The 26,648-nt window shown below is 43.0% G+C and overlaps 1 protein-coding gene across 9 annotated transcripts in view; it reads left to right on the top strand.

Annotated features, from left to right (window-relative positions):
• The window catches only part of ASPH (aspartate beta-hydroxylase), a 186,567-nt gene that overhangs the window by 39,799 nt on the left and 120,120 nt on the right, over nt 1–26,648 (top strand). For 5 of the 9 annotated variants that reach the window (XM_080938667.1, XM_080938665.1, XM_080938666.1 and 2 more), the window contains 3 exons: nt 19,953–20,045; nt 22,437–22,511; nt 26,045–26,161. In XM_080938667.1, coding sequence (XP_080794793.1) covers nt 19,953–20,045; nt 22,437–22,511; nt 26,045–26,161 — 285 coding nt within the window. Of the gene's footprint in view, nt 1–997; nt 2,454–7,520; nt 7,563–9,801; nt 11,025–19,952; nt 20,046–22,436; nt 22,512–26,044; nt 26,162–26,648 lie in introns of those variants that run through there. The other 4 variants (XM_080938668.1, XM_080938664.1, XM_080938670.1 and 1 more) reach the window with 3 other exon arrangements.

The raw sequence follows: 26,648 nt of genomic DNA, 5'->3' as shown, positions 1-26,648 counted from the left end.
GTCTTGCGTGGAAATGCAGATCTCTGTTCATAGCATGTGCCAGCATTGCTGGTGAGTTGTGCTCCATGGGGAGATTGTGTCGTAAATGACCCAGAATGACAGGCTTTGCTTACAAAGGTAAAGGCTCTGGACGTTCTGAGACTCATATTTCTTCCTGCCATTACTACCACCTGCTTTTGTGGGGCTTTTCAGTGTGTAGGGAACTGATTTTTCTATCCCAGGGGTCTTTCTTTATCCTAGGCCATTTTCCACTAGAGATAGTCATGATGATTTACATCTTTAATTCTTTTGTTCAGAGAATTGTTCTGTTTGGCATCAAGACATCAAGAGTCTTTGCAGTAAGAACTCTTCCTTTCATGGGCAAGAGGGAGAGGGGTCAGGGTTGCCCCTCACCCCCCCCCCACCAGTGTCTGCTAGAGCCTCCCTCAGGGTTCTTATAGGTAGGCGGAGGATTCTTCTCAGCTCATTTTTACTTGCTGGGCACAGTTGTAAGGGTGCACAGCACTGAGTCAGGTGTTTGGTATGAATGGATGTCTTTGAGTGTCTGGATGGTAGCTGGGACGCTGCAGGCTGTAGTCCACTGGCTTGCACGCTCTGCAGCTCCCACAGTTCACTCCAGAGCAGATGGTCAGCTCTGGGTCCTCAGTGTGCAGATCGGGAGGTGGTCAGAAGCATCTGCTTTGCTCTCTGGTATCACTTTCTGTTATCACTGTCTCCAGAGTTTGCTGATGCTCTTTGCCAGTTTTCCTGCCCAAGACTCTCGTGGGGGAGAAGATGACCTGCTTAGAAGCTGGGAGGAGCGTGAGGTTTGTTGGGTGGATGAGGCTTGACTTGGAGGTGTGCTTTTTACCTGTTTTATTATTTTTTTTCTGCATTACCGTTCTGTAATTCTGTGACCATGATACATCTTTGAGATCACTCCTGCCTAAGCTTAACTTTTTTTCCACCTAACTGCTCTTCTTGTTTTCTCTTTCTCTCTTCCTTTATCCTTATGTAGGCCTGACCAAAGATGGCAGTAATGAAAATGTTGATTCCCTTGAGGAAGTCCTTACTATTTTAGCGGAGGAGAGTTCAGATTGGTTTTATGGTTTCCTCTCATTTCTCTATGATATAATGACTCCCTTTGACATGCTAGAAGAAGAAGAAGAGGAAAGCGAAACAGCAGACGGTGTTGATGGTACGTCGCAGAACGAAGGGGTTCAGGGAAAGACCTGTGTCATTTTGGATTTGCATAACCAGTAACTTGGATTCAGGGACTAAAATCAATGGGTTGTAAACTGGAGCACCCTCTTCCTCCTCCTCCTCCTCCTCCTCCTTTGCTTATGCAGGGCTCAGCGTGCAGTGGGGCAGCTGTGACTTCAGATAAATGCCAAACGTGTGATACTGATTCTGCCCAGCACAGCCACTTAGCTAGCCCCTCGCTTACTCCCTCTACACCTGGAAAGGAAGTGGCATTCCCCATTCCTGTAGCTGTTTACAAAGTGCACTGGAAATGATGTTCTTGGTAGCATAATTGGTTTCTGTATCACTTTATTTCAATTGCTGTATTCACTGAACTAAGTTGGAAATTGTGTTGTATTTAACCCTTGATGCTTGTCTTCCTCACACTTCAATGATAATTCTAATGGGAGTGATCCTAAAATTATTTCTCGCATGACCAATAAGCTAACGATTCTCTGTTAACCCTTAACTTGCCTGCTGTATAGTGGTGGCTCTTTAAGAAGCTGGTTACTTTTTAATCTGTAATTTCTTTAGGTTAATCGACTAGTCATATAAGTTCCTAAACACTTGTTAAAGTTCTGTATTAATGGTGCTTTTGACATAATTTGAAAATCCCATGTTTTTGCCTTAGGGTAGTGAAATTTCCGAATTCAGATACTAACAGGTATGAGTATCTCTATTTCTGAAATCAGAATTTATTTTCAGTTTTATTTTCAAATATACATGTAGAGAAGGTAATTTGTAATTTTTTTTAGGTTACCCTATTATAAAAGAGGGAGAGTGTGATTGTGTGTCTTGCAGAACGTTGTACATATTAAAACTATCCTAAATTAGGTTTTTCTATTTTTTACTAACTTATTAGCTGTTAATTTGTGAGTTATGTATAATATAATGTTTAGAATTATAAATTAAATTTATTAAAGTGTATCTTCATTTTTAGGAGAAAATTTTCTTTCCCCAACTATGAACATTAGCAGCTGCTTTGACTTAGCTTTTTGAAACTGAGTTTGCCTCAGTAAAACAGAATCCGTTATTAGCTGTATCTGAATCCATTTCTGAAAAAGACATTATTTCCCCAGTGACTGAGTATAGTGCCACCTAAGAGGTTTATTGCTGCTCTTCCATGACTGTCAGAGTGTTTAGCTTTAAACCAGAATACACTAGAGTTTTAGACAGTTTTATTTAAGTATTGTTCCCAAATATTCTTTGTTTTTATATATTTAACCTTCTAGTAAGGAGGCCATGAACCGTTTGCTCTGGGATGATGATGGAATGCTGGCTGATGTACATCAAAACATAGCATCTCCTCCCCTCCCCTCCCCTCCCCTCCCCTCCCCTCCCCTCCCTTTCTTTCTCTGTTGCTACTCTTGTATGTGGTTACATGTGTCACTCATGGGCCACATCTTCCCAAAGCTTAAATGGTTGTTAAGTGTTTTTCTCAGTCTTGTGTTCAAACAGTATGTTGTGTTCTGTTGGTGAGGACTTGGTCAGAAGTTGCTGATACCGGAGGGTACAAGCACTTCAACTTAGTCCTCAGGTATGTAGTAAAGCGTGGATTCTTTAACAATCGCTCTCAAAGGTCATTTTAGCTCTCCTCCTGATCATGCCTAATTCATATTGAATTTGAATGTTGTGAAATAACCAAAAGTTATTAGTTTTAAATTCACAACCTTAGGTCCTAAACTCAATACAAGTCACTTACCCACATGGCTGAGAAATGGTTTTCAAAGCAGTTTTCTTCATGTGTCACGACAACTAACTGTGGGTGGTTTTAGTCAGGAATGAATAATCAAATTTCTGTGTTAAAAACGTTTGTAATTAATTTCTTATCAGGTTTTGAATTGTCACGATACTAATGCACATTTTATGTACAGAAATTAATTATGCTCATTTCCCCAACTGTAAAGCAAGTGTGCCCAATGGTAACTTCCCTACAATTTTAGACCATCATCCTTAATCAGTGCATTTGAAAAACCTTACGTGGTGATAAAATACAGGCAACTGATGAACCCCTGACTTCTGTGACTTCCTTCAACTTGTGTCTAAGGCTTTGTGTGCCTGTGTATGAGAAAGAATAAAGTTATTGGCAAGAATGCTGTCTAAAGCAAATGTAACTTTCCTTAAGTGTTATTGAGGTTACATGTACCTAAGTTGTGATTGTTTCAAAGTTTGTTTTGTAATTTTGTTTCATAGGTATTTTATTACGTCATGTTTTAAATTAATGGGTGGACTTTGAAAGGCAACTTTGTGTTCTGTATACACATGAGTACTCAGTTACAGAGTTGTAAGCCACTTCATTAACTCTGCCTTTTCAGTTTTCATCATTAAAAAGCTGGTGTGCACTGTGGAGTCAGTGTAGCATTGGCTCCCAACGGGGCTGTTCTGCCTGCTCATGTCCTGCCCTACTTTTCTGGTTTCAAGTTCACTTAAATTGGGGGGGGGGGGGGGACTGGAGACTGTATGTGGTTCTTTGGCTACTGTCGGCTGTTCTTTCACTTGGAATGTTGAACGATGGGATGTAAGCTGGGGGGTTTCCAGGAACTGACCTTACTAACTGAGAAATGGGGCTATCTGAGTGCTGACTGTGTGTGGATCCCGCAGAAGCCGTGCTCGGGATGGAGCGCTGGGCCGGTCCTGCTTGCCCATCTCGCACTCAAGTCTTTTTCTGTACAAATTACCTCTGCCTCGCATAGCCCTGTCCCGACGTGTAAGAAAAGCCTTTTTCTGTGTTTGAACTTGGGTTGGTATGCATTTACCCTTAGTTATTCTGACTACAGTGGTGTTTTGGTTTTGGGTGTTCTTTTGTTTTTTTGTTTGTTCTTTTGTTTTTTTCAGCTCTCTTAATATTGGCAAGTTTAGAAAACTGGAAGCAGATATAGACCAAGGTTCTAGGCAGCGTCTCATGCAGAGTGGTATTAACAGCCCTTTCTTAAGAAGACTCTGGGCTGCCTCTGTAATGCAAAAACAAGCTTCCTATGGTGTGGCCTGTGGAATTTTCATTAACCGGGATGTGGATTAGGACTCCCGAACAAGGAGTTCAATGACTCCATGTTCATATGTTGGTTGATAGAGGAAGCATGGCACAGTTTTCTTAGATTTGCCAACGTAAACCAGTCATACTTTTGAGTGTTTACCATTTGGACCCTTTAAACTCGGGTTTTGTGGAGTCCACATCGGGAAGGGGTACAATGTTCCAGCGCAGGAAGGGGGAAGGTGGGAAGCTCGGACGCAGGCTGATCACAGTCCAGAGCATGGGAGTGCCCAGGTGACCTCAGTGGGAAGGACAGAACTGTACCTGAAGGATCTGTGGCTCGAACGAGCTACTCGGATGCCATAACAGATCCTTCTTCTAAAGTCCCGTGTTCTGCATGTGGCAAACATGGATCTAGCTGTCGGATCATGCACACATTTTCACATCATAGTGGATATTACCTCTTGTTTTTCATTGTTGCTTTTTTTTTCTTCTACATTCTCTCACTGCTTCCATCAAGACTGCCTTAAATTGGGATCCCCTCTGTTAGTACTGGAGTCTAGGTAGATTACAAGTAGCCCAAGGTTCCCTTTTTCAATTGATTGAAGCCCCGTTGTAAAGAGCAGAGTCACTTTTATTCAAATAAGATTCATTTTGTCCCTTGGTGCACTGACCTTGCTAGTAAAGTGAGAAAAGAAGAATGGGAAGGTGTGTTTTCAGTGTTTCTTGAATTCACAGCAGCCTGAGGTGATACAAACTGCAGTGATTTATCTCAGCTGATCTGTGGCCTTCATGACCTCCTCTAATTCCCTTAGTTAGTGCTGTAAACACTGCCCAAGCTCTTCTTCCATCCCCTTCTTCCTTTCACCATCCTTGTATTTCCCTGGAGCTGTGATTCTCTTTTATGCTTTTTCCTTCCCGTTAGACCCCAGTTTTGGGTCCACTGATCCCTGTGTGTATATTTTGTTCCGTCACAGAATTTCTTCCGAGCCATTGCTTCTTCTCCTTCAGACATTTTTATAGTGTGCTGGTTCTAAATCCAAGCGTCCCCTTGTCTACCCCAGCCTGTCTGCCATCATTCATCTCCCAGTAGTAGCTCAGTTGCCCCTTCCTCAAAGCCATTCCTGCTCCAGGCCCTACTTTTCCAACAGCACAGATGTGGATAAACACTTCAAACTCTGTTCCCTGTCTGCTTCATCTTGACAATTGTCTGTCTTAGCACTTTTCCTACCACCCCTGAACAAGCTGGGTCTAGGGTCACCTTTCTCACTGCCATTATCCCTTCTGCTGGAAAAACCAACCTGAGGAGGCCCAGGTGACAGGAACCAACTCTTCCTAGCAGCATGCAGGCTTCCCTCCTGCTCTGTTGTGACTTTTAGAACCCAGTTTTCTAGATCCTGTTTTTCCTCTGTTCGTTCCTGGAGTGTTCATTTGCTATATATATATATTTTTTTCTTCCAAGGACTTGAATCGTTCCTGCCCCTTCTCCTTTAGAAATAAGTATGGTAGTTGTCATAGTTGGTTGCCCTGATCTTTTCATTGAGAAAATTCCTCCAGAGTCATTATAGGTTTTTAAATTTTTAAGTAAGTGTTTTTCCCCCCAGAGAAAAAGGTAGCTTAAGCCAATGCTTGAAACTGTTGGACATTTGCTGCGCTTGGATAGTTTGTTTCCCTTTGATGCTTTTGACCAAATCTGAAGTTTTAAGTGCAGCATTCTTTCTCAATGTTTTACAGCCCTGGGGGTAATCCAGTGTTCTGGGTTGGAGTTGTTTAAGTTCTAACTCTGGGATTTCATTAGTGTAGCTCATTCGAGTTCTAATGTGTGGGTGTGGGGAGTAGCTTGTCTGTTTTTTAAACCCCCACTTTTCATTTTAGTGGGAATCTGGGTTGCCATGGAAACAGGGCGTCCAAGGTCCTGGAGTGTAGATGCTATCTTCTTATTCCTCTTATACATTAAAAAGTACTCACATAGTTAAAAGTAAGTGTTACAGAGATAGGATTGCTGTTTTATTCTGAATTAATTAAACTTTACAGGCAGTGCTGACAGCGTTTATTATTCCGTGGTGCACTGTTATTGATCAGGTTTAAATAAAATGGATCACATTTTGCCTTTGGAAAGCAATAGTTCTACTGTTGTATCACTACTACTCTTTCTCTTCCCTCTCCTCCCCCTCTCCATGCAGCAATGGCACGGCATTCCCAGACTTCCCATCTCCAGAACAGTGATCATAACATGTTGACTGTAACAAGTGGCCATCTCAGATGGGCTGTCTTGTCTGATGGCACAGTTGACAACAAGTAGAGATAGGGTGGTTACGGATGGAGGATAGGGGGGTTACTGGTGGAGTGTGTGAGCAACAACTCTAACAGAAGAACACCTCATTCCAGAAGTGGGGTTGTGACTGGAGTGTGGGGGAAAGGAATGGCCATTGTAGTTTGTCGTATGGGACACCTCAGCTTTAGGGGACTCCTGTTTGATAACTCTCCAACTTAGCTGTTGGGTAACCAGTTGTAAATCCCTACCTCATACACCCAAGAATTGGACTGGTCACTTAGAATGCCACCTGAGAAAGCCTGCCAGTATGCGAATACAAAAGAACATTTATGAAAGTGGGAAATGAAAAAGGAAAACCAATTGACTGAGATCTAAGTACACCCTTGTTGGAAAGGAGTATGTTGAAAGAATCTACTATTGGTGTTTGTTACAGGGTCAAAAGCAAAAGCAAAACAAAAAACAAGCAAACAAACAAGCCCCCCCCCCCCAATCGCTTTATCACAACTTTTCCAAGACAAAGCAATTTCAAAAGTTTTCAGAGCAGCAAGTAAGCATGACTTATATGATAATGTATTGTGTGCTTAGAGAACATTAAAACATTGGATTGGACATGATAGGGAAAAGCAGTGGTTGCACAAAGATTAAAATTCTACCGGGATATTTGTGTGGTTAGCAGCGTCACCCAGTAGGGAAATGAGGGCCCCAGTCCTTCCTGTGGCTTATCTGTCCCTTGAGAGGTCCCCTACCTTCAGAGAGAGGCCATGCACTTGCAAAGCCATGAAGGCCTAATGCAGATTTTGCACTAAAACCTTGAAGGTCTAATGTGAATTGTGGTGCCCACTGGTTATCGGGTTCATTATAATGTGTTTCCCTTAAGACTGTATTTACCGAAGCCTTAAGGTTGGTTATATTTCTGACCGATGTGAACTGTGAACTTAAGTACTTTAATTTGTTTTATAGAAACACCAGTTTAAATTCATTTATAGGTACTGAGCTTTAATTTCCTCAGCACCGTGTCTTTGTAACCTCTTTTTATCTTGCAAATACCAACAGAAGGACCTGGTGGGTTAGCCAAGAGGAAAACTAAGACTAAAGGTATTCTTTTCTGTTTTTTTCTGAGCAGCCGCTAGTGAAACAAGTCCCTGTTTGATGGCGCATGACGTTTCTGATGGCAGTGCAGCCTCAGTTAATAGTGCTGCCTTTTGATTTGAGTGCTCTGTGTTATGAACAGCTTTTTGAAGACTAAATTATAGATGTTTGCTTCTTCCAGCCAGCCTGTGATTTTAATTAACTTCCTTTTCTTGTTGCCAGACCTTTCTAACAGCCTGTCCATTAAGTCTATCAACAGAGCTGACCACATTTATTGGAATGTGCCTGCTGAATTTACAAATGCGCAGCTTCCCTAGCTGTCTGAAACCTTTTATGGTCTGATTTAAAAAGCAAAAACAAAGAAGCTGTACAACGGTGAATGCATCAGCAATTGATTTCATTTTTCCCAATGCTACAAGGAGGCGAGTCCTAAAGCAAAATAGAAGCCAGTGTGTTCGAACACTACAGGTTAGGTTTCTAACCTAGACCACTGGACTGCTGATATAGGACATGCTGTGTGATATTCTAATGCATTAACGTTGCCACACCTGTGTGACATTATATTTAGACTAACATTGCCCTGTTGCAGCCTGTGTACCCTTACATGCAAACACCGATGTTCTTTAGGGGGCTGGTATGGAAGCCATGCATGATTTTCTTTCAGAATCTTAGGACAGTATTTTGTGTGTGTGTGTGTGTGTGTGTGTGTGTGTGAGAGAGAGAGAGAGAGAGAGAGAGAGAGAGGGGTAAAGAGAAAAGGAAAGAGAGAGACAGAGAGAGAGGGAAAGAGAGAAAGAGTACTTGGCATATCTGTAATTTTTTTGTGTGTTTAAATCATTACTATATAAGCCATTTGCTATGGGATATGCAGGAGTTTTAGTTTTCTGTTTCAGTTGAGGTTGAGAAAACTTGCAATTTTTAACTAGTATCTCACCAAAATGATCCCCAAGAAGAAAATAATTTTTTATTATTTTATTTTTATATAAGCAATTATAAACTAAATTGCCAGCAAATTATAATCCTACCTCCTGTTCTGTTAATGCAATTTAAGCATTAAGGATATATTTTTAAAATTACAGTACAGAATCAGACCTGACAGCATTTGGGAAAGCAGGTGTCTTACAGTTTGACATTTTCTGTTGCTCTCTAGGTTCTGAGTTTGAATTGGTTCTTTTATAGGAGTTTAAGTAGTAGAGAACAGTAGAAAAATACTGTCTTTTGTGAGTACCACATGTCCAGAGTTCATCCTGAATGTCCTTGTATTACCTGAATCTTAGACACATTTTGTTAGAGCAGACACCGTTCACATTTTACAAGTTCTCTTGTTTTTTTGTTTTGTTTTCTTTTGTGACTGTTTTTTTTTTTTTTTTTTTTTTTTTTTTTTTTTTTTTTTTTTTTGCTGCTTTATGCAGTGAGAATCTTTTAGACTGTCCCTGTGAGAACAGAAAGAACAGAAAGTGAAATGTGAAGCTTTTGCTAACTGCTCAGTTAAACTTTCTAGAATGTAGTGTGTAAAACAGTATTTTATCTGAGACTTGGAAGTATCTGGACTTCCATTTAATTGCTCTCTCTTGCCCTCAGAACTTGGAGAATGTGTATATTTACTTGTGAGGCTTTCCCAAAATTACCAGGGAAATGTGCTTAAAGAAAAAAAATACTGATTTTATGAAGTTGACTATAAGTATAAAGAATTTACAAAAAGTGCTATTATAAATGTTACAGATAACAAAATTTAAAATTTACACATGTGGATTTGTTTGTGTTTTGAAAAATTAAGAGATAAGTGGTATTTAACTTACCTGCATACCCTTATTCTGGAGGTCTGTTAAGGACATGACCATGTGCTCACGATAAAAGTTTTTAATTATTGTTGTTTAAAAACAAGTTGAAGTTTGTTTTTATAGTATTCTTTTACCTATGACATTAGAGTTAGGAGTTGACTTCACCGCACTAATGGATGGATGGGCTCACCTTGTTTTTGCACGCCAGCCAGTGTGAACACAAGTCAGGCCATATTTTAAACTGAAAAAATCCGATGAGATAGTCTCAGAGTTTATTTCATAGCCAATACTTCATAGAGGTTTATATCTCTTTTTACTCAGCATTTGAACTAGTGGACTAACTTCCTGAAGGAGAGAGTTCCATGGGGTGGGTGGGAACAGGGCAGTGCATCTAACAGGGGCCTTCTGTGGCTTAAGAGGTGTGCTCAGTAAACACTTTTTCCTTTGATTGGAAAACCTGAAAGCTAAAGAACCTACCAAAGAAGAACTCAAGAAGGAGAGAGAGAAAGCTGTGCCTAGCAAGAATGAAGAGAGAAGAAGGGGGAAGAAGGAGCAGGAGGCTGGAAGGAAAGGGAAGAAGATGACTGACTTGGACACTTCCCAGAAAGCATCCCCGGGAGGTAAGAGAGACAGAAACAAGGAGAAAGCCAGCTCAGATAAAAGTGTTAAATCCAAGGAAAACTGGAAAAAAGCAGCCGAGACAAAGGCTGTTCCTAGTAAAGTGGCTTCTCGAGACAAAGACGGGAGAGGAAGAAGCTCCTCCGGGCATGCTCAGAGTGCAAAGGAAAACAGCCAGAAGAAAAAGAACTGAAGGCCTGCGGTTAGCACGCAGCAGTGGGTGACCCTCCTGACTCCCCATCTGGGACTACTCGGACTGCGGAAATGATACATATTAGCCACTGTGTTTATTGGTGCTCAATAAGTAAATTCTGTGAAGCAGGTATACTTTGTCATCTTCTCAGTTTCAAAAAAAAATTGGAAGTTTGTAAGTGTTATAAAATGTAATAACCCATTTTATTGCTGTGTATGTAATATGAATTGTACTGGTTTTAGTCCTGTATTAAATACTCCTATTGAGGTAAGTAAGCAGGAAGCTGGAGATATGAGCAGTACTAGTATGCAGCGAGGTACTCAGCTAGACGGGGCCTTCCCTTTCTACTGTCTTCCTGATTGTCTGGCCTGGCTCTCCCCATCTCCCAGCTCTCCCGTGGCAGCCCCAGGCTCCTTCCAAGTTTGCTTTCCTTCTACCCCCATCTCTCCCATTTTCTGTCCAGGCTCAGCTCCCCCAGCCTTATGCCTTATCTCTTACCTTCCTGTCCCCTAGACCTCCTTAGTTATCCCTTCTCTCTTTTCCTAGCTTCCTGTTTTTACCCCTTCTTTCCATTACACAACAACAGAGAGCCTGTTCACCCCATGCCAGACACATCATTCTGAATTCTGTGTGTTGTCAAGAATTAAAGAATTTTAGGTAGGTGAGCATTTCCAAACGCTTTTATTTATGTCTGCTTCATAGATTCCGAATCATCGAACGCCTTCGGCTTCACTGCGGTTCATGTATGGTTCACTGACTTTTCACACATATTCTCATGTCAGTATCATGATTACTTACCATTTCCAAACAGCCGCAAATTTGCGATCAAACTTCTTAGCCCATCGTAAACAATTAATAAAAGAAGTACTAATGAGAGACATTTCTACAAATGTGTGCTGGTCTGTGCATGATGATTTAATTTCTCTTTAGATGACATATTGATTAAGAAGTCTGACCAGGGTATGGCGTCTCATGCCTGTAATCCCAACACTGAGAGATGGACGCAGGAGAACAGGAGGTTGAGGTCCTCCTTGGCTACATACAGAACAAAGCCTGTCAGGACTATGTTAAGATCCTGTCTCATGTAACACACACACACACACACACACACACACACACACAAAATAATAATAAACTAAACTAAAAGTAACTTGATAATAGAATAAAAAATTTAATCAGGAAGGCTTTAATTTTTAAAAATAACTTTTTACTTTTTCTGTAAAGAGATTTGAAATAGAAAGTTTTTGGCTTAGGGAAAAGGCGCTGAGGCCAGATATAAGTAAACTTAAATGTAGAACAAACATTACTTTTTTCCCCCCTTAAAAGCGAACAACTTTTTGCTGCTTATAACTAAGTATTAAACCATGAGAAATCCCAGCTCACTTAAAGGAACCCCCAAGGCAGACTTTCTGGACATATACCAAGGTCTCCATTTTATTCTTGGCCCAGTGAAATTACACTATGTGATGATTTGATTCTCTATGTTGGTTAGTCGAGATTTTTTGCCTTGTTGTGTAATTTTTTTTTTCATTAAATATCAAACCACATACACACAAAATCAGGAGGCCTGTCTCCACTGACTGTAGCTTCAGATTGATGGGTTCCCCAGTTTAGATCTGTGATGAGAAATTCTTCCTCATTCGATTTCCAAGATCCTGGCCATACTAATTTGGCCTGTTTTATTCCTTGCAAGATACAACCACGTGATCCACCAGCAGACTTTGACAGGCCTCCGTGACGTTGCTTTAGTTTCCTGGAGGGCTCTTGTTGAGCGTTTTTAGACCACTTGGTTTTTGAAACAGGGATTTGGGGTGGGGCCTGAAATGAGTGACAGAAAGCTCACGAATGGACTTCCGGGACAACGGAGCCTGCAAGGATAACTGAAGAACGGGAAACCTGCTGTGCACCACAGTTTCAGTCTTTTCAAATGTATCCTGGTGCCAGGTTCTTCTGCTTGATGCATGATTTAATTTTCTTTTTTAAAATCACTTGCAGGATACTTAATAATATTTTCCCTACAGGCGATTTCTCCTGCCAGAGAAGGGCACAGCATTTAGTGGAAGTATTTTTTATTTTATTTTATTTATTATATTTACCTTGGTTTTGAAGTTCCGTGGCAAGGGAGTTTGAAGAATAGAAGCACTCAGTTTTAGGCAATGAGAGGGCTTTGAAAGCAGGATTTTGGGAAGGTGCTAGAAGCTTCTTTAGATCTAGAAGTACTTCTTCCTCTGAACAGCAGCCCCCAGGAATTGAAAGAGAACTCAGGGCTTATGGTGGCACCCAGCAGAGATGCTGACTAAGCACTTTACATGGGGGCGGGGGACCTGGGGGGAGGGGAGTGTATTTGTGAGTAGGGACTGGATTTATTCTCCCTTTCTCTCCTTTCCCTTGTTTGTCTCTCCTTTCTCTCTAGGATACAAATGCTTAAACTTGAGAGTTTTCCTTTTTGTTTGTTTGTTTTTGACATTCCTATCTGGTCCAGTGTTAAAGAACACAGGTGAGCCTCAGCCAAAGAGCAAGGTAAACCTCGTGGTGACTGAGGTTTAAGATTCTGTTTCATTCTCAGATTTACCCAGGTGGATTCAGCTGGTACTTTGTATTCATCACGATGCTATCTGAGGATAATTAAATCCCATGGCTGCGGAAGTTCGATAAACACAACCTATGATTCTTTATAGCTAGCAAACAAGACTTTCGGGATATACTTGAAAAGCATAAGTAAATGTATATTTTTTGTCATATCCCTAACATTTATAGTTTCTGAGATAAGGCTGTAAAATTAAAAAAATATGACATTGCATTTACTTTATGTAAACCTTGGAAATCCAGTACATTTGAGGAACAGATATTAAAGATTGCTTTCTAAGAATGCTCTCAAGCACGTGTGCGCATTTCTAGGAATCCCCCTTAACTCATCTTCTAACCTTCAGATGACGTTCCTTCAAAGCATTGTGCGGTCAACACCAGCTCTTTCTTCTGTTGTTATTTCCCTGGCTCATTGTGTTCCTTGTGACTCTGTATGTTTAAGTTCACGGCATGTGTAATCGGCTCCTTACTTCTGACTTGGTGCTTGGCTCACATGGTCGATGGGACACAACATTAGTAGGCGTAGCTTCTTGTCTCACTGCAGAACCGAGTGAATTCCCAGAGTTCACAGGGAACATGCTAGAACTGCTTTGCCCCAGGTAGTTCTGATTCCTGTGGGGATAAGACTTCCCTCACTTCGTTGGCCACCTGCTAATGCCACCTGGAAACATTCTCAAAATCGATGCTGGGAGTGGACCACTGCACCACAACATAGACATCGGCATTTGTAGTTTTTCTCATTGGTTGTAGGTTGTGACCTGTGTCAGTGGCTTTGAGAGCCCGTGTAGGCTGCACACGTGTGAGCCGCCCACAGTTTTGGGTCCCTCAGGTTCCTTCTCCCCTGAGGGACAGTGATGATAATGGACCCATGGAACCTCACTGAGGGGCTGAAGAGAGAGGCCTGGGAGCAATGGTTCCATTCTTCATTCTGTGGCTGAGTTTTGAGACAAGCGCTTAAGTTCTCAGTCCTTAGCACTGCACACGTCTTCCTGAAGGGTTCAACTGAAATCAGGTATTTTCTTTTGTCCTTAACTGAGGGTTAGAGAGAATCCTAATGAGTGCCACACCTGTGAGGCCTAAGAAGATTCAGGTCTCTGCATCCCATGACTACAGTAAGGAAACGGAGTTTGAGAGATTTGACCTGCAGTCAGCCACATGTAAGAAAAAAATGCGAAGTTTTGTACTCAGAGCATGTTTTCCCATGAGCAACTTCATTCTCTTTAAGGGGTTGTCCGTGCAAACATATTTAATCACACACGCCCGGTTCAGTATATGTCAGTTACTGTGCTACCATGGAAATATTTCTTATTGTTCTTCAGGGAGGGAGAACATGTTTGGGTATTTGCCATTACTTGGGGATATTCTCTTGGATTCTCTTGGTTACATGGGTAAGTCCATTTCAGCTAGATCACATAGATAGTTCTGGTGTCTCATACCATTGTGAGGTCGAGGAGAAAGAGGCTAGGCGGTTATTCTGGTTCAAGCTTCTAAAACCTTGGGCCTCTGTTCTCACCTCCAGACCCTTCCTGAACATTGACTTCCTTCTTGGTCTTACACGCCTGGTCAAGTGAAACCATATGAATGGGGGCTTGGATTGCTGCAAGCCAGGAGACCTGTGCTGTGTGCCCTGTCCACTGTTACAGTGTAGGTCGAGGAACACTGGTTCCACGGAAGGAAATTCCTCTCCCTGGGGAAGGCAGATGAGGCACTAGGCAGTGATTTCACAGGGCACTGCTGCACTCTGAGCCGGCAGGCAATGCGTTGGTTTCCAGTTCCTGCCTCCCCCTCTGTGCCAATATAGAGAGTTGAACAAGACTGACCAGAATGGATAGGTTACTACTGTAAGAAGCCATGGGACAGAGATCCCACCCTGACCTTTGACCTGCAGGGATTCTAACCAATGGAAGAGCGTGGGGGTAATGTCAATGTAATGGTACACGCAGCCAGGTTTGCTTTATTGTGCGTTTTCAGTTTCTTCCTGCTCTATCTGAAGATCACATTTTTATTATTAGAAGCCGAAGGGTGAGTATTATACAGCAGATATATTTTTTTCACAAAAACTCTTCCCCCCACCCCCGGGTATGGGGGATTGAATGCAGACCCTACCTTAAACAAAGGCTAGTTCTTAATTCTTTTTGTTCTTATTTGGAGACAGAATCTCAGTAAGTTGTGCGGCTGGCTGTCACCTGTACCCCAGGCTGCCCTTGATCTTGTATGATCTGCTCCTGATCTAACCTTAACCTCCTGAGATTTATAGACATGCACCACTACCCCAGGTTTCCTGAAAATTCAGGAAAAAAAAAAAAATTCTCAGCAGTAAGCAGCAGTCTCATCCTACCTGCCCAGGGCTATAACCACACAAACTTAGATTTATATTTTTTTAATTTGGCTCTATTTTTTTCCCCAGGCATCGATTTTTTTTTTTTTTTTTTTTTTTTTTTTTGCCAGAGGTTTTACATTTGTAAGGTCTATTTAAAGCTTTGGTTATTGGTGGTAGTGGTGTTTTCTTAATGCTGCAACAGTATTTCTCACTCAGTGAGTCACTGTCACTTGACAGCCTCCTTCTGTATCTGTCACTGACTTGTCGGGGTCTCAGGGAGATGGGCTGCCAGGTGAACAGAGGTTCCCCTCCCCCAGTGAAATGCTGTGAAGTAATGAAGGGCTGAGGTAGAGAAGCAAAGTGTCCGTAATGCTCCTGCAGCACTTCCCTCTGGTGGGAATACCCTCCTGTGGGACCCAGCCCAGCTGCCACGTTTGCACCAACTGGGCACTGTGCCCTGGCTGTAGTGTGCAGCGCCTGTTCTCCCTTGCTCTCACACTCTGACTTGCACATTAGCCGGTCTGTAACCCACAGTCCGTAGCCAGGGTCTGCTTGCTGAGTGGGGAAGATACCCAGTAGATAGGCTGAAAGGTCTTAGGTCTCTTGAGACAGTTGGAGACCTTTAGAAGAGAGACATTAGCTTTCTAAAAGCCGAGACAAACTTAAGTAACTGCAACTTTTAACTGGTCCTATTGGCTATGTATGCAAGGGATAGGGCAGAGTTTTTTTTTTTTTTTTTTTTTTTTTTTTTTGTATAAGTAAATTGGGGAAAAACCCACATTTTTACTGGGTCGAAATGATCTGTCTTTAAAAATCTTAAGGGATGCTGTTTTTCCCCCCTCTTTCTTGGTGGACATCAAAGGCGTAGTGAGGGCCAGTTGCTGGAGGTGAGATCCAAATGCACCCTGCCTAGTTCGGGGACTAGAGCTCATCAAACCTGGGTGTTGTAACTCCTCAGTTCTTTACTTGTTTCCATGATGCTAAGGGGAGGACACTGTGTTCTTATGTCCTCATGAAGTCTCCTTGCTGGTCCTGAATCCAGGCTGTTAGGAAGGAGCCTTGTCAGTAATTGTAGAGGGGCATACATTTCCTCTTTCTGAATTTTTGTTTTTCTTGGATCCAGTAAAGATCCTTTAAACAAAGAGCACCCCTCTTTAATCCAGGGGGCAGCTTTTGGTTCTGGTGATCTCAGACTCTTGCTCAGTTCTGAAACCGTTGGTGTACCTAATAAGATCTGTCTTTACTGACGACACAGGGCAGGAACAAGAAGAAACTTCAGCCTGGCCCATTAGCACCTGCGCCATATTGGTGTTTTGAGTTCTCTGAATGTCTGTCGGGTTTCATGTGCTTGTTAGCTTTTTCCTCAGGATGTGTTGATTCGTACCATTAGCCCATAAGCATGCGGAGCAGTGGCTTGTCTTGGCACCCATTCCTCACAAGTCACAGACAGTAGCTGGAGGAACTGGGAGAAGTAAGATGAAGATTTCTCCCAGCCTCAACACCATAGTCTTAGTACAGTGAAGACTAAACAATTTTTAGAAAAAGTCTTAGGCTTTAAATTTATGTCAAATTTCTATTGTGTTGGGTATGGTGTGGTTAGTAATTAGAGATCATAGGAAATGTCCAGTAGGAAGTGTGTAGGTGATTATAGACAATACCCCATCTTTACAAGGGACTTGAACATCTTTGGCTTTTGCTATCTTGGAAGCCCTCAGTCTAAATCCTCTGTGGATACCAAAGAACAGTGTAATTCTTAGGAAAGGTGACTCATTCTTCTTGGATGGAAGAGACCTAGTATCCTAGGGCATTTCTGTGTTTAAACCCCGCCTTTCCATTGACTCAAGCTTCTAAGTTTTCTCTTCCCGTTGCCTGAGGATGGTTGTGTAGCTCATGGGCCTGCTCTTCTGACCTTTAGAAGCCTGTTGAGATCCAGTTGCTGAGCCCTTTTCCTCACGTTGCCCTCTGGACAAAAGCTTCTCCATAGCATCTGTTCCACCCAGTAGCCTAAGTCGTTTCTACTTTCTGTGTTTTTAACTTGTTTCTTCTGGAAGGCTTGGATTGCATATGTTCACTTACTCTGGGAGAGTTCCTCAGCAGCTGGTGGATATTCGATATAAATAAATGTGTAAATAAATAATGCATTTACGAAGCGTGAAGCTGTCATGGTTATGGAGGTGGACATATTATTTTGTTCTCATTCTGGTAGGTATGGTTGGGTAGCCTTGCATCACGTAAAGCAAGTTAATAATGGGCCCAGGAAAACTTTGTCAAGTGTCAAGGATACATACTGTGACTGGTTTAAATCCTGGCTTCTCTTACTTTTGCTAGCTTCTTGCATTTTTAGTTAAAATGAAAGAAATGGTTATTTATAAATGTAAACTTTTTTTTAAGCCTTCTAACTTGTGTACTGAATCTACAAAACAAAAATCGAGGTGTTTTAAGAGAAAAAAATTAGTTCTATTCTGGTATTGTCATAGCCTGATGCCAGTGAGACTTCAGTGGTGTCAGTAAACAGCTGCTGTGGAGTCTACATGACAGGAGTTCCTCAAGAGTCAGGAAGAGTGGTCTCCGCAAGGCAGCCAGACAGTGGTCCTCTGCTTTTGGATAGCTCATCTGCAAGAGGCCTGCCTCTGGGAGCTGAGTCAGCCATCTGAGGCTAAGGTGGGGGCTGGGAGCAAGCCAGCCTGCATGTGCTCTACTAGTTAAGTTAGATGGTAAAACAGGAAAGAAGGAAGGAAGGCATTCAAGCTAGTGTGAGTCTGGCCATAGCCTGGATAGAGCGCAGACCAGCTGTTTTTAAGCATGTCCTTTGACTGATGGTTTGGGTGGAAAGGAAACTGGGCAGAATTTTCCTTTGTTAAAGTTTACTTTCTTTTTTTCTTTTTTTTTAATCCTCCGGATTGTAATGATAAATGATTCCCGGGTGAGTTACAGAAAGCTAGCTAGCTTTCTTTGTGTATCGTGTCTGAAAACTTTAGGTTGGTATCTTTTAAATATCATTTATTCCTTCTTCAATGGGATTGTTTTTTCCAAGTTTGGTAAGAACGGGGTTTCCGGCAGTTGTATCTGCCATTTGATGGGAGTATTGTTGAGTTCTGGGACGCAGACCAGTTTGACAGCCAGTGGAGTGAATGCTAGTGAGGGGTGAGGTTGTAACCTTTCATTCACACTGAGCCCCTTCTGAGAATATCAGACACCAGGCACCTACTGATACACCTGGGGAAAACCAGACCCATGGTACAGCAGTCATGCTCGCTGGCAGAGTAGAATCTCTTGTAAATAGCGACAGCAAGATTGTTGCAATCCTCGTTTCCCTGAGCCAACCGGGTGTATATAAGGAGCCCTGGCCAGACAGTGAGCCTCTGCAGCAATGGGCTAGAGTGGGCACCACTGTGTGCCCTAGCGCTGCGGTAGGCATTTCTGCAGCAATTGCTCTGGCCGACTTGCTGGCTGAAGTTCTGAATGCAGAGACAAATGGCTTGAGTCTGTGGAATGTTAAGCCTCCCCTCATTGACTTAGCACAACTCATGCATTGATCGTTCCTGACCACCGTCAGTCCAGAGGTGAAAGGGTGGGTTACGTCAAGGAGGAATGGCTTTCTAGTTTTCACCGGGCATTTCAAGTAGATGTGAGAGGCATTGTAAGGTTTTTCATCCCTACCCACACTCTCAGCACGTGAACTAGTTGAAATCTCTTTTATGGTTAGATGACGTTGCTGTGTAGGACACAGCAATGCGTGGTGGTGGTGGTGGTGGTGGTGGTGGTGGTGGTGGTGGGTGCAGTGCGTGTTGAGATCTAGGAAGCAGATGATGGCCGGCCTGTCGGCTGCTTTTGCCGTCTCTGTAAGATTACGTTAGTGCTGTCTGGCAGAAACAAGCGTAAGAGACCGGATGAAGAATAAAAAAGTGAAATGCTTGAGTTGACCTAAGGGGAACATGGGCGTTGGCTGTTCAGTGGTACTGGAGATCTGCAGAATGTGAGAGCTTGACCTTTCACCACCAACCACTGCACATCTTCCCAGACACCACCTTCATCCGGCTCTCAGTGAGGGCGAAGACGCTCAGGGCTCAGCAAGCAGAATTAGACTCTTAGTCATGCCTTTGTTTCCTGAAGCTGTATTAAGGATTTAGCTAATGTTCCGTTCCACATGTAACACATCAGAGCACTAATTTAGTGTTTATGTGGCTTTAAAATCAGTATTTATGTTAACTTGCTCTGCCTTATTTTTTCTTACCCCCCCTTTGAGGCGGGGTTTCTCTGTGTAGTCCCCTGTCCAGGAATTGCTCTGTAGACCAGGCTGACCTTGAACTCATAGAGATCCCCCTGCCTCTGGCTCTGCTGGAAATAAAGACATACCCCCACCACTGCCCTGCTTTCTTCACTTTTAAAACAGGGACTTCCTGATACCTTTTAGCTCCAGAAACATAATATGGTTGCTTCTAGGTGGTACTTTGTGAAACTTGTAGTGAGTTCCATGCGATGTATTTAAAACTCGTAGTATTCCCTGAGGAATCAAACATTACACGTGAAAAGCGAATTCAAGTCTGGAGTGTGCACAGCCCAGCTTCTGAGTGTCGTCCAGTTTCTTCTGCTGGATACTGCACTCTGGCTTAGGAGGCCCTAAGAGAGGAGCGTGGGCTTACACTAACCTTTTTTTGACAATGCTATATATGGTTATATGTTGTGACTATCTGTGAATGCCCTTTACAAAAGCCTTAGATATACTGAAGACCCTGGAAAGACAAAGACCTTTCCTCAGTTTTAAACACAGAACTGGAAAGCATGTTTCTCGTCCCACCAACCAAATGTTTGAAAGCGACGTTTTCTGATCTAAAGTGTAAAGATGATTTTTTTTTTTAAATTGGAGTTTTAGTTAACATTGTGAATAAAAAATGCAGGGCTTAAAGAAAGACCTACTTCTGAGAGGACATTTCCACCAGAGGAGGCGGAGACACAGGCTGAGTTGGAGGAGCAGGCCCCAGAAGGGGCAGGTAAGTGTCCCCGAACACTGTCCAAGGCTGCTTGGCCCGCAGCTATTTTTGCAGTGACAAAGTCGTATCTTACTCACTTGTTCTCATCGTTTGTAAAACGAGCCACCACATCTTCTTTCCTGGATTTATAATAAATAATCTTGTTGGGAAAATGTGTGTAGGGTTGTTTTAATGTGTAAGCAAAATTCCAGGACACAAATGACTGTTGTCCATTGCCCATGACCATACAGTTCAGAACAATAGAAGCCAAGTATGTTCCGACTCTAATTCCAACACGTACCTTATTATATCCAAAGTAAAAACAGACCCAGACTGTACACAGCAGCATGAACGGTCCCAGCAGGAATGAAGAGCTAAGGGCCCCCTGTTTATGTCCAAAGCCTCTTGTCTGTCTCTGTTTCTTCTTGTTTCTGTCTCTGGTGGCTTAATAGATCACCATAAAGGGACTTTGACTCATAGATTGGCTATGCTGAGGTACTTTCATAAACTGGCACATAAAATTTTAATCTATCACCATTATTTTTCTGATTGTGGTATAGTAATGATAGAATATTATTAGCTTTTGCAATTTGTTATAATAGTTAAAATTGGTTTTATTGCGCCACCTATTGGAAATGCTGAACATGACACTTTACTGGAAACACTAGGCAGCCCAAGCTGTGCTGGTGAATGCTATTTGATTTTCTTTGCTTTGTTCCTTTAAGGAATGACACATTAGTATAAGTTTTATTATGTGTTCATCTCAGAACTGTAAAAGAATTTATTGTATACCTTCCATGGAGGAATTAGTATCTGGCTCCATAATCTAATAATTTTTTAAAGTTTTTTTTTTTAATTTAAATATTTGAGTTTAACACATAATATTTTACTTTGTACTAAATAAATTTGTAGTTAAAAATTAGTTCTTGAGCAAGTAGTGGGTCCGAGATGTGCCATGTGCTCTTCATTTTTCCCTTTGGTTATTAGAATTATTCATATTCCTTGCAAATGATTGCTAACTCTCAGCGCCCACCGGTATATTGTTAGCCCCATTCTTTCCAGCCTCTCGGCAATGCCCCTTCCAGACTGCATTCTGCTCTCTCAGCTGTTCTCGTGTTGACACTTTAGTTCCTTTTTTTCCTTCCTTTCTCTGGCTTCTTCGCGCGTTTCACAAATACAGCTACTTATCGCTCATAAAATGCAGTAAAATGGAGCCCTGGATGCCCTCCTCAGTCCACGTTCCCCGACTCGGGCTCTTCACTGTGGTGAGCACACTTGAAAGGACGCACAACACAGCATTGCCTTTTTACTTTATTTTCTGCTCAGTCTCTAACGAGTTGTAGCCCAGCCGCCGCCCCTGCCCCATCTCCGGATGTGGGATCAGAAATGAAGTGGCAGGAAGTGCTCGCCTAGTTCAAAGCGGGCACTGATAACAGGCGAGCTTGGATGACCCCATTTGTGGTTCTCAATCCATGGCGGCATCAGTGAGGAGCCAGGCACCCCGCGCCTCAGCTAGCATAGGAGCAGAGCATCCCCACACCTTGGCTACTTCCCGTGGTGCCTCGGCTGCTTTCTCAGCGTCTGTGAAATGGCCCAGCGAGGGGGCTGTCCCAAACACTGGGAGACTGTGAAGGAAGCTATTAGGGACCTGTATAATTACATCAGGATATCAATACGGATGACTCGTGAAGCAGAAATATGAGATCTTCGTGCTTTAGAAAGGTTTTAGTAAGTGACTAGCTGGCACCAGGGTGAAGTGTAGCGCTGTTACTCACCGGCCTGCAACAGAGTTGGAGCAGTTTGCTGTGGAACGTCGGGGAACGTCTTATAATGGCGTAAGTGCTATGGTGTCCTGGGAGTGTCGTCATTCGGGTCTGGCTTCCAGATCTGTTGTTCCGAAGCTGATACTGTATTCATCCTGTCAGCTTCATATTTGTGTCCACCCGCCTGCTCACCCGGGTCCCTGTGCCACCAGTGGTGACCTTCCTCCCATCAGGAGTTGTGCTTATTAAATTGGGACTTTTCCAGGACCTCTCTTTATGAAAAGTTTGCCTTTGCTTCTAATATGAATGGGAATTCTATTAATTAAAAGTTGAAAACATTTTCCCTTAGACTATTTTTAAAAAGAAATATGCCTGAGTTAGTTTTTCTTTTTTTTTTTTAATTTTATTTAAGTCTTTTGGAAAAATCTCAATGTTCATATCTGTGTTTCCTGATATAGGAGAGTAAATAGCGTATGGACAGAAAAATACAGAGCCTCTTAGCCAAATGTAGTTATTGTCATATGTATGTAAATGCCATATTTAAGAGTTAGAATTTTTATTAATACTTCAGTCTTATTTATTTATATTTATTTATTTATTTATTTATTTATTTATTTATTCGTTCATTTGTGATTTGTAATTATTTTAGAAGTCCAGAGTGTTGAAGATGAAGTACAAGAACAAATTCAGTCTCTTCTCCAAGAATCGGTACACACAGACCATGGTATGAACTCAATTCTGTTTTACACAAGTTCCTAAAATGTTCCTTGGGTTTCTCTACATCCCAAGTCATTACAGACTAAGTAATGGGAGGAGCGCTGGATAGACTTTCCAAAATCCCACCTCACTGTGAGGGAGTTTTATGGACATATTTAATTTAAACATCATGCAGATAAAGGAACATAAGTAATTCAAGGCCCTGGGTTCTGTCAAGAATAAATGGAGAGGCCGAGTGGAGTGACGGATACAGAGATGCCTGTCTTAGAGTGGTCCTCCATCACCTCTGCCTGTGCACATCAAAGAGACCAAATTTAAAGTCAGCATGGCTCGTGAGAGTCAGGTATACAGGGTGGGGGAGCAGAGGAGTAGGAAGCTCAGCTGGTGCTGTCAGACTGGCCAAGGGGCTAAGGCACATGTGATGGGACAGCTAACCGGGAAGGAAAGAATTCATCCCGGACTGAGTTCCCTGCCTCCCTCTCTCGGTTCTCTATTATATCCTTAGAGAGATTCCTGCACAGACGGTTACACAGGTGGTCCAGACATCATTTTTGGGTTGCTTCTCACCAGTGACTCTTTAAGAGTCGTACCCTACCCACTTACAGCTCTATCTGGGTAGGCTGTGGGTGACCAGGCTGCAGGTGTGCCTAGCACGGCTCTCCTTCCCCGTGCAGTCTCTCAGCTCCCCATTAGCCCTTCCCCAAGCCGACTGCTCTTAGTTGAGCTTCTTCTCCGCTCATTAATGTCTTTGCCAAGTCTGCAGAGGCTCAAGTCAAAACTCCGTGTGCTTTCTGTGCCGTCTTCTCTCTTCTAGCAGCAAGCCCTGTCCAAGTTGCTCATAACACATGTTCTAGCTCTTGTTCCCCCTTGTCACGTCTTGTCATGACCCTGCAGTGGCATTTGTCTAGGTGTGTTTCTGTTCTTTCTTCTCTGTGCTGTGTTGGACGTGGCCTTATCAGTTAGGCATTTGCACACAACCTCTTGCACAGCCGACTGTCTCTTATAATAATTTCATCTTATCTGTCCCCGGGCCTTTGCACCTGCTGTGTCATCTGCTTGGGTGTGTCTCCTTCTTACCTCATCTTCACGCCCCATCAGACTGAGCATGGCCTCCTTGAGCCTATTGTCATGAGCCTCACTTCTATACGGCACCTGCCATGTGTTAGCTGTGTGCCCTGAGCATAGTCCTTCCTGTTTTAGAGTTGTGTAGCAGCATCAGCCGTCCGGGGAAAATGCAATAACACAAACACAACAGTGCCTGGCGAAGTGAGTCCAGGATGTGTTTTCTTTTCCTCACACATGGCTGACACCAGCTCAGCAGTAGACTCAAAGCCACTGGATAGTGCTTTCCTGACTTCTCCACTGGGAACAATGACACGTTCGCTGAACAGCAGTGTTGACTTGGTAGTGACGCAAATCACAGAACTTCTCTAGATGGGGTGAAAGGAGAAGAGGAGGGAGGAGCACTGTATGCAGTGGAGTCCCACCGTTCCCGGCAGTCGGACTCGGTGGACGGTTTGCTGAGGAGCAGATCTGGAAGGAAGAGAGACTCCAGAGCAGGTGGTGCAGAGAGTGAAGCACGTCCTGTGCATCCTGCAGGTCTCTGAGAGCCCTGCAGTCTGTGAAAACAATAGGACTGAGCCCCACCCTTTTGCTGAATCACACCCTCAACTCTGTCAGGTAGCTTGGTTGTAATTTGCTCCATGAAATGTACAGTAGCAAAAGGGGCACCATTTTTTTCCTAGACATGAAGATTTTGTATCTATCTCAAATCTCTTCCTCCCTCCCTCTCTCTCCTTCCCTCCCTCCCTCTCTCTCCTTCTTTCCTTCCCTCTCTCTCCTTCCATCCCTCTCTCTCCTTCCCTCCCTCTCTCTCCTTCTCTCCCTCCCTCTCTCTCCTTCCCTCCCTCCCTCTCTCTCCTTCTCTCCTTCCCTCTCTCTCCTTCCCTCCCTCTCTCTCCTTCCCTCCCTCTCTCTCCTTCTCTCCCTCCCTCTCTCTCCTTCCCTCCATCCCTCCCTCTCTCTCCTTCCCTCCTTCTCTCCCTCCCTCCCTCTCTTCCTCCCTCTCTCCCTCCCTTCTTCTCCCTCCCTCCTTCTCTCCCTTCCTCTCTGTCTCTCTCTGTCTTTCTCTTTGGTTCTTTGTTTCTTCTTTTCTTCCTTCCTCCATTTTTTCTTTTCTTTTTAAAAAAATCAATTCTAAAAACACAGTATAGATGTTATTCCTTGGCATAGCCAACATCACTGTTCCTATACAAACGGAAAGTACCATTAAATCTGATGACACATGTCTGCAAGGTTTGAGGGTCAGGTTGTGCATGCAGCACTGATGAGCTCGGGCCAGAGGGTGGTTCAGATCCCTAGTGGGATGGAGAGACATGAAGAGGGATTTCATTGGTAAGGAGTTGAACATATTTAAAAACCTATGAACTATTCATTCCTGGTATTTTCAGGTTTCACATTGTGGTTAGCCTCAGATGATTAAAGGTGAAACTGTAGATCAGGGGCAAGGTCTATGAGAGTATCTCCACAAACAGGTCAATATGATCCGGTGAAACCGAACACTGCTGTGCCACGCTGTGCAGAATACCTAGAGGGCTTCCTGAGGTCATGGGAGTGACCGGCCAATAGCTGCAGAAAGAATCTTATCATTTCTATAGTAACCATAGTGGGAATGAGCACAGCTAGATACTCTGATGGACCAGGCATATCCTAACGATTTTCATCCTATTGATGCTATGAATAGGTAATTGGAGATTTTTATGGGAGGGAATCTCAAGCATGGAGTACGGGATTTTCTACACTCAGAACAGCTGATGTGAAAAGACTAAATCCTGCTGTCTCCTCAGACTCCAGACTCCCAAATTCCGCCCAGTCTAGCTCACTCTTGCTCTTTTGAAGCAGTGTTTACAAAGAGACATTTTACAAAAAGAAGCCATGTCATTGTGGGGTAATTTCAGGGCAAGGTTGCAGTCCAAACTATACTAAAATGGAATAATGTAACAGATTCACTCAGTCTATCCTAAAATGTTAAAAACTGACAGTTAACTTTACATCTCTGCTAACTACAGCACTAAGCCTGGGTCAGTTTGGAAGCACAATGTGGGGTGTTTCTGAGGCTTGGCAGTGTCACCCAGGATGCAGCCAGTTGCTCTCCACATTGAAGCATTTGAGTTGTCAATTGTGGTTGTTACATGAAAGCTGACAGTTCTCAATAAAAGTATCAATGTAACCTTTTTTTTTATATAGAAGAGATGCGTGCGTTACTAATTATAATTTACTCTATTTGTTCAGCATATTTAGGAGCACGTCCCTTGGCTAGTCATAGTCCTACCTGCTTAGCATTCAGTACAAGCAGCATAATGAGGCTGTCCTCCCTGAGGTCACATTACAATACAAAGTGACTTTCAGACAGACTGAGAGAATAGCTTTAGAGGGGACAGTGGCAGAGGCTCGTGGGGTGGCTGCCGATGAGTCTGTCTAGGTAGGCTGCTGCTCTGGGTCCTTACTGTTCCCCCTTGGTCACTGTCTTTCTCCTTGTAGAAGACCTCGAAGCAGATGGGCCAGCAGGAGAACCTCAGCCAGAGGTTGAGGACTTCCTCACAGTGACCGACAGTGATGACAGATTTGAGGCCCTGGAACCTGGGACGGTTCATGGAGGTAGAAGACATTTGTTTTCGACTAGTTGGTACTTTATGGTGTAATTATTTAAAGCATCCTAGAATTCCCTCAAGAACAATATTTAATTTTATCTTAAGTGTGTTTGAGGATGAAGCTGAATGCTTCAAAGTGTTCTCTAAGGCAAACTGATACCTGGTTTGTTTCATCAATAAGTGGATTTCTGATTATAGTAAGTGCAGACTTTCCTCCTGTGTTTCCTCGTCTCGGTGCCGTGTGTTCTACGGCGTTCACGTCATGATGAACTGCACTTGCAGTCTGTCCCTGGCTTCTGTGCCAACAGCACCATCTGCCTTCCTGCACAGAGCACAGTCTGTGGCTTATAGCACCTGTCCCCAGACAGTCTTTTTAAAGTAGTCGGATATCAAGTGTTTTTATCTAGAGGAGAATTCATTCACTAGCTTCTCGAATACTCAGCTACTACTGCAATGTAAAGACAGTCATCAACTGTAGCTGAGTATAAACATGC

Source organism: Micromys minutus, assembly GCF_963924665.1.
Source record: "Micromys minutus genome assembly, chromosome: 26".
In the NCBI taxonomy this organism is placed as follows: Eukaryota; Metazoa; Chordata; class Mammalia; order Rodentia; family Muridae; genus Micromys; species Micromys minutus.
Note: the sequence above shows the minus strand (reverse complement) of the source record. Positions and strands in the feature narration are given on the sequence as shown.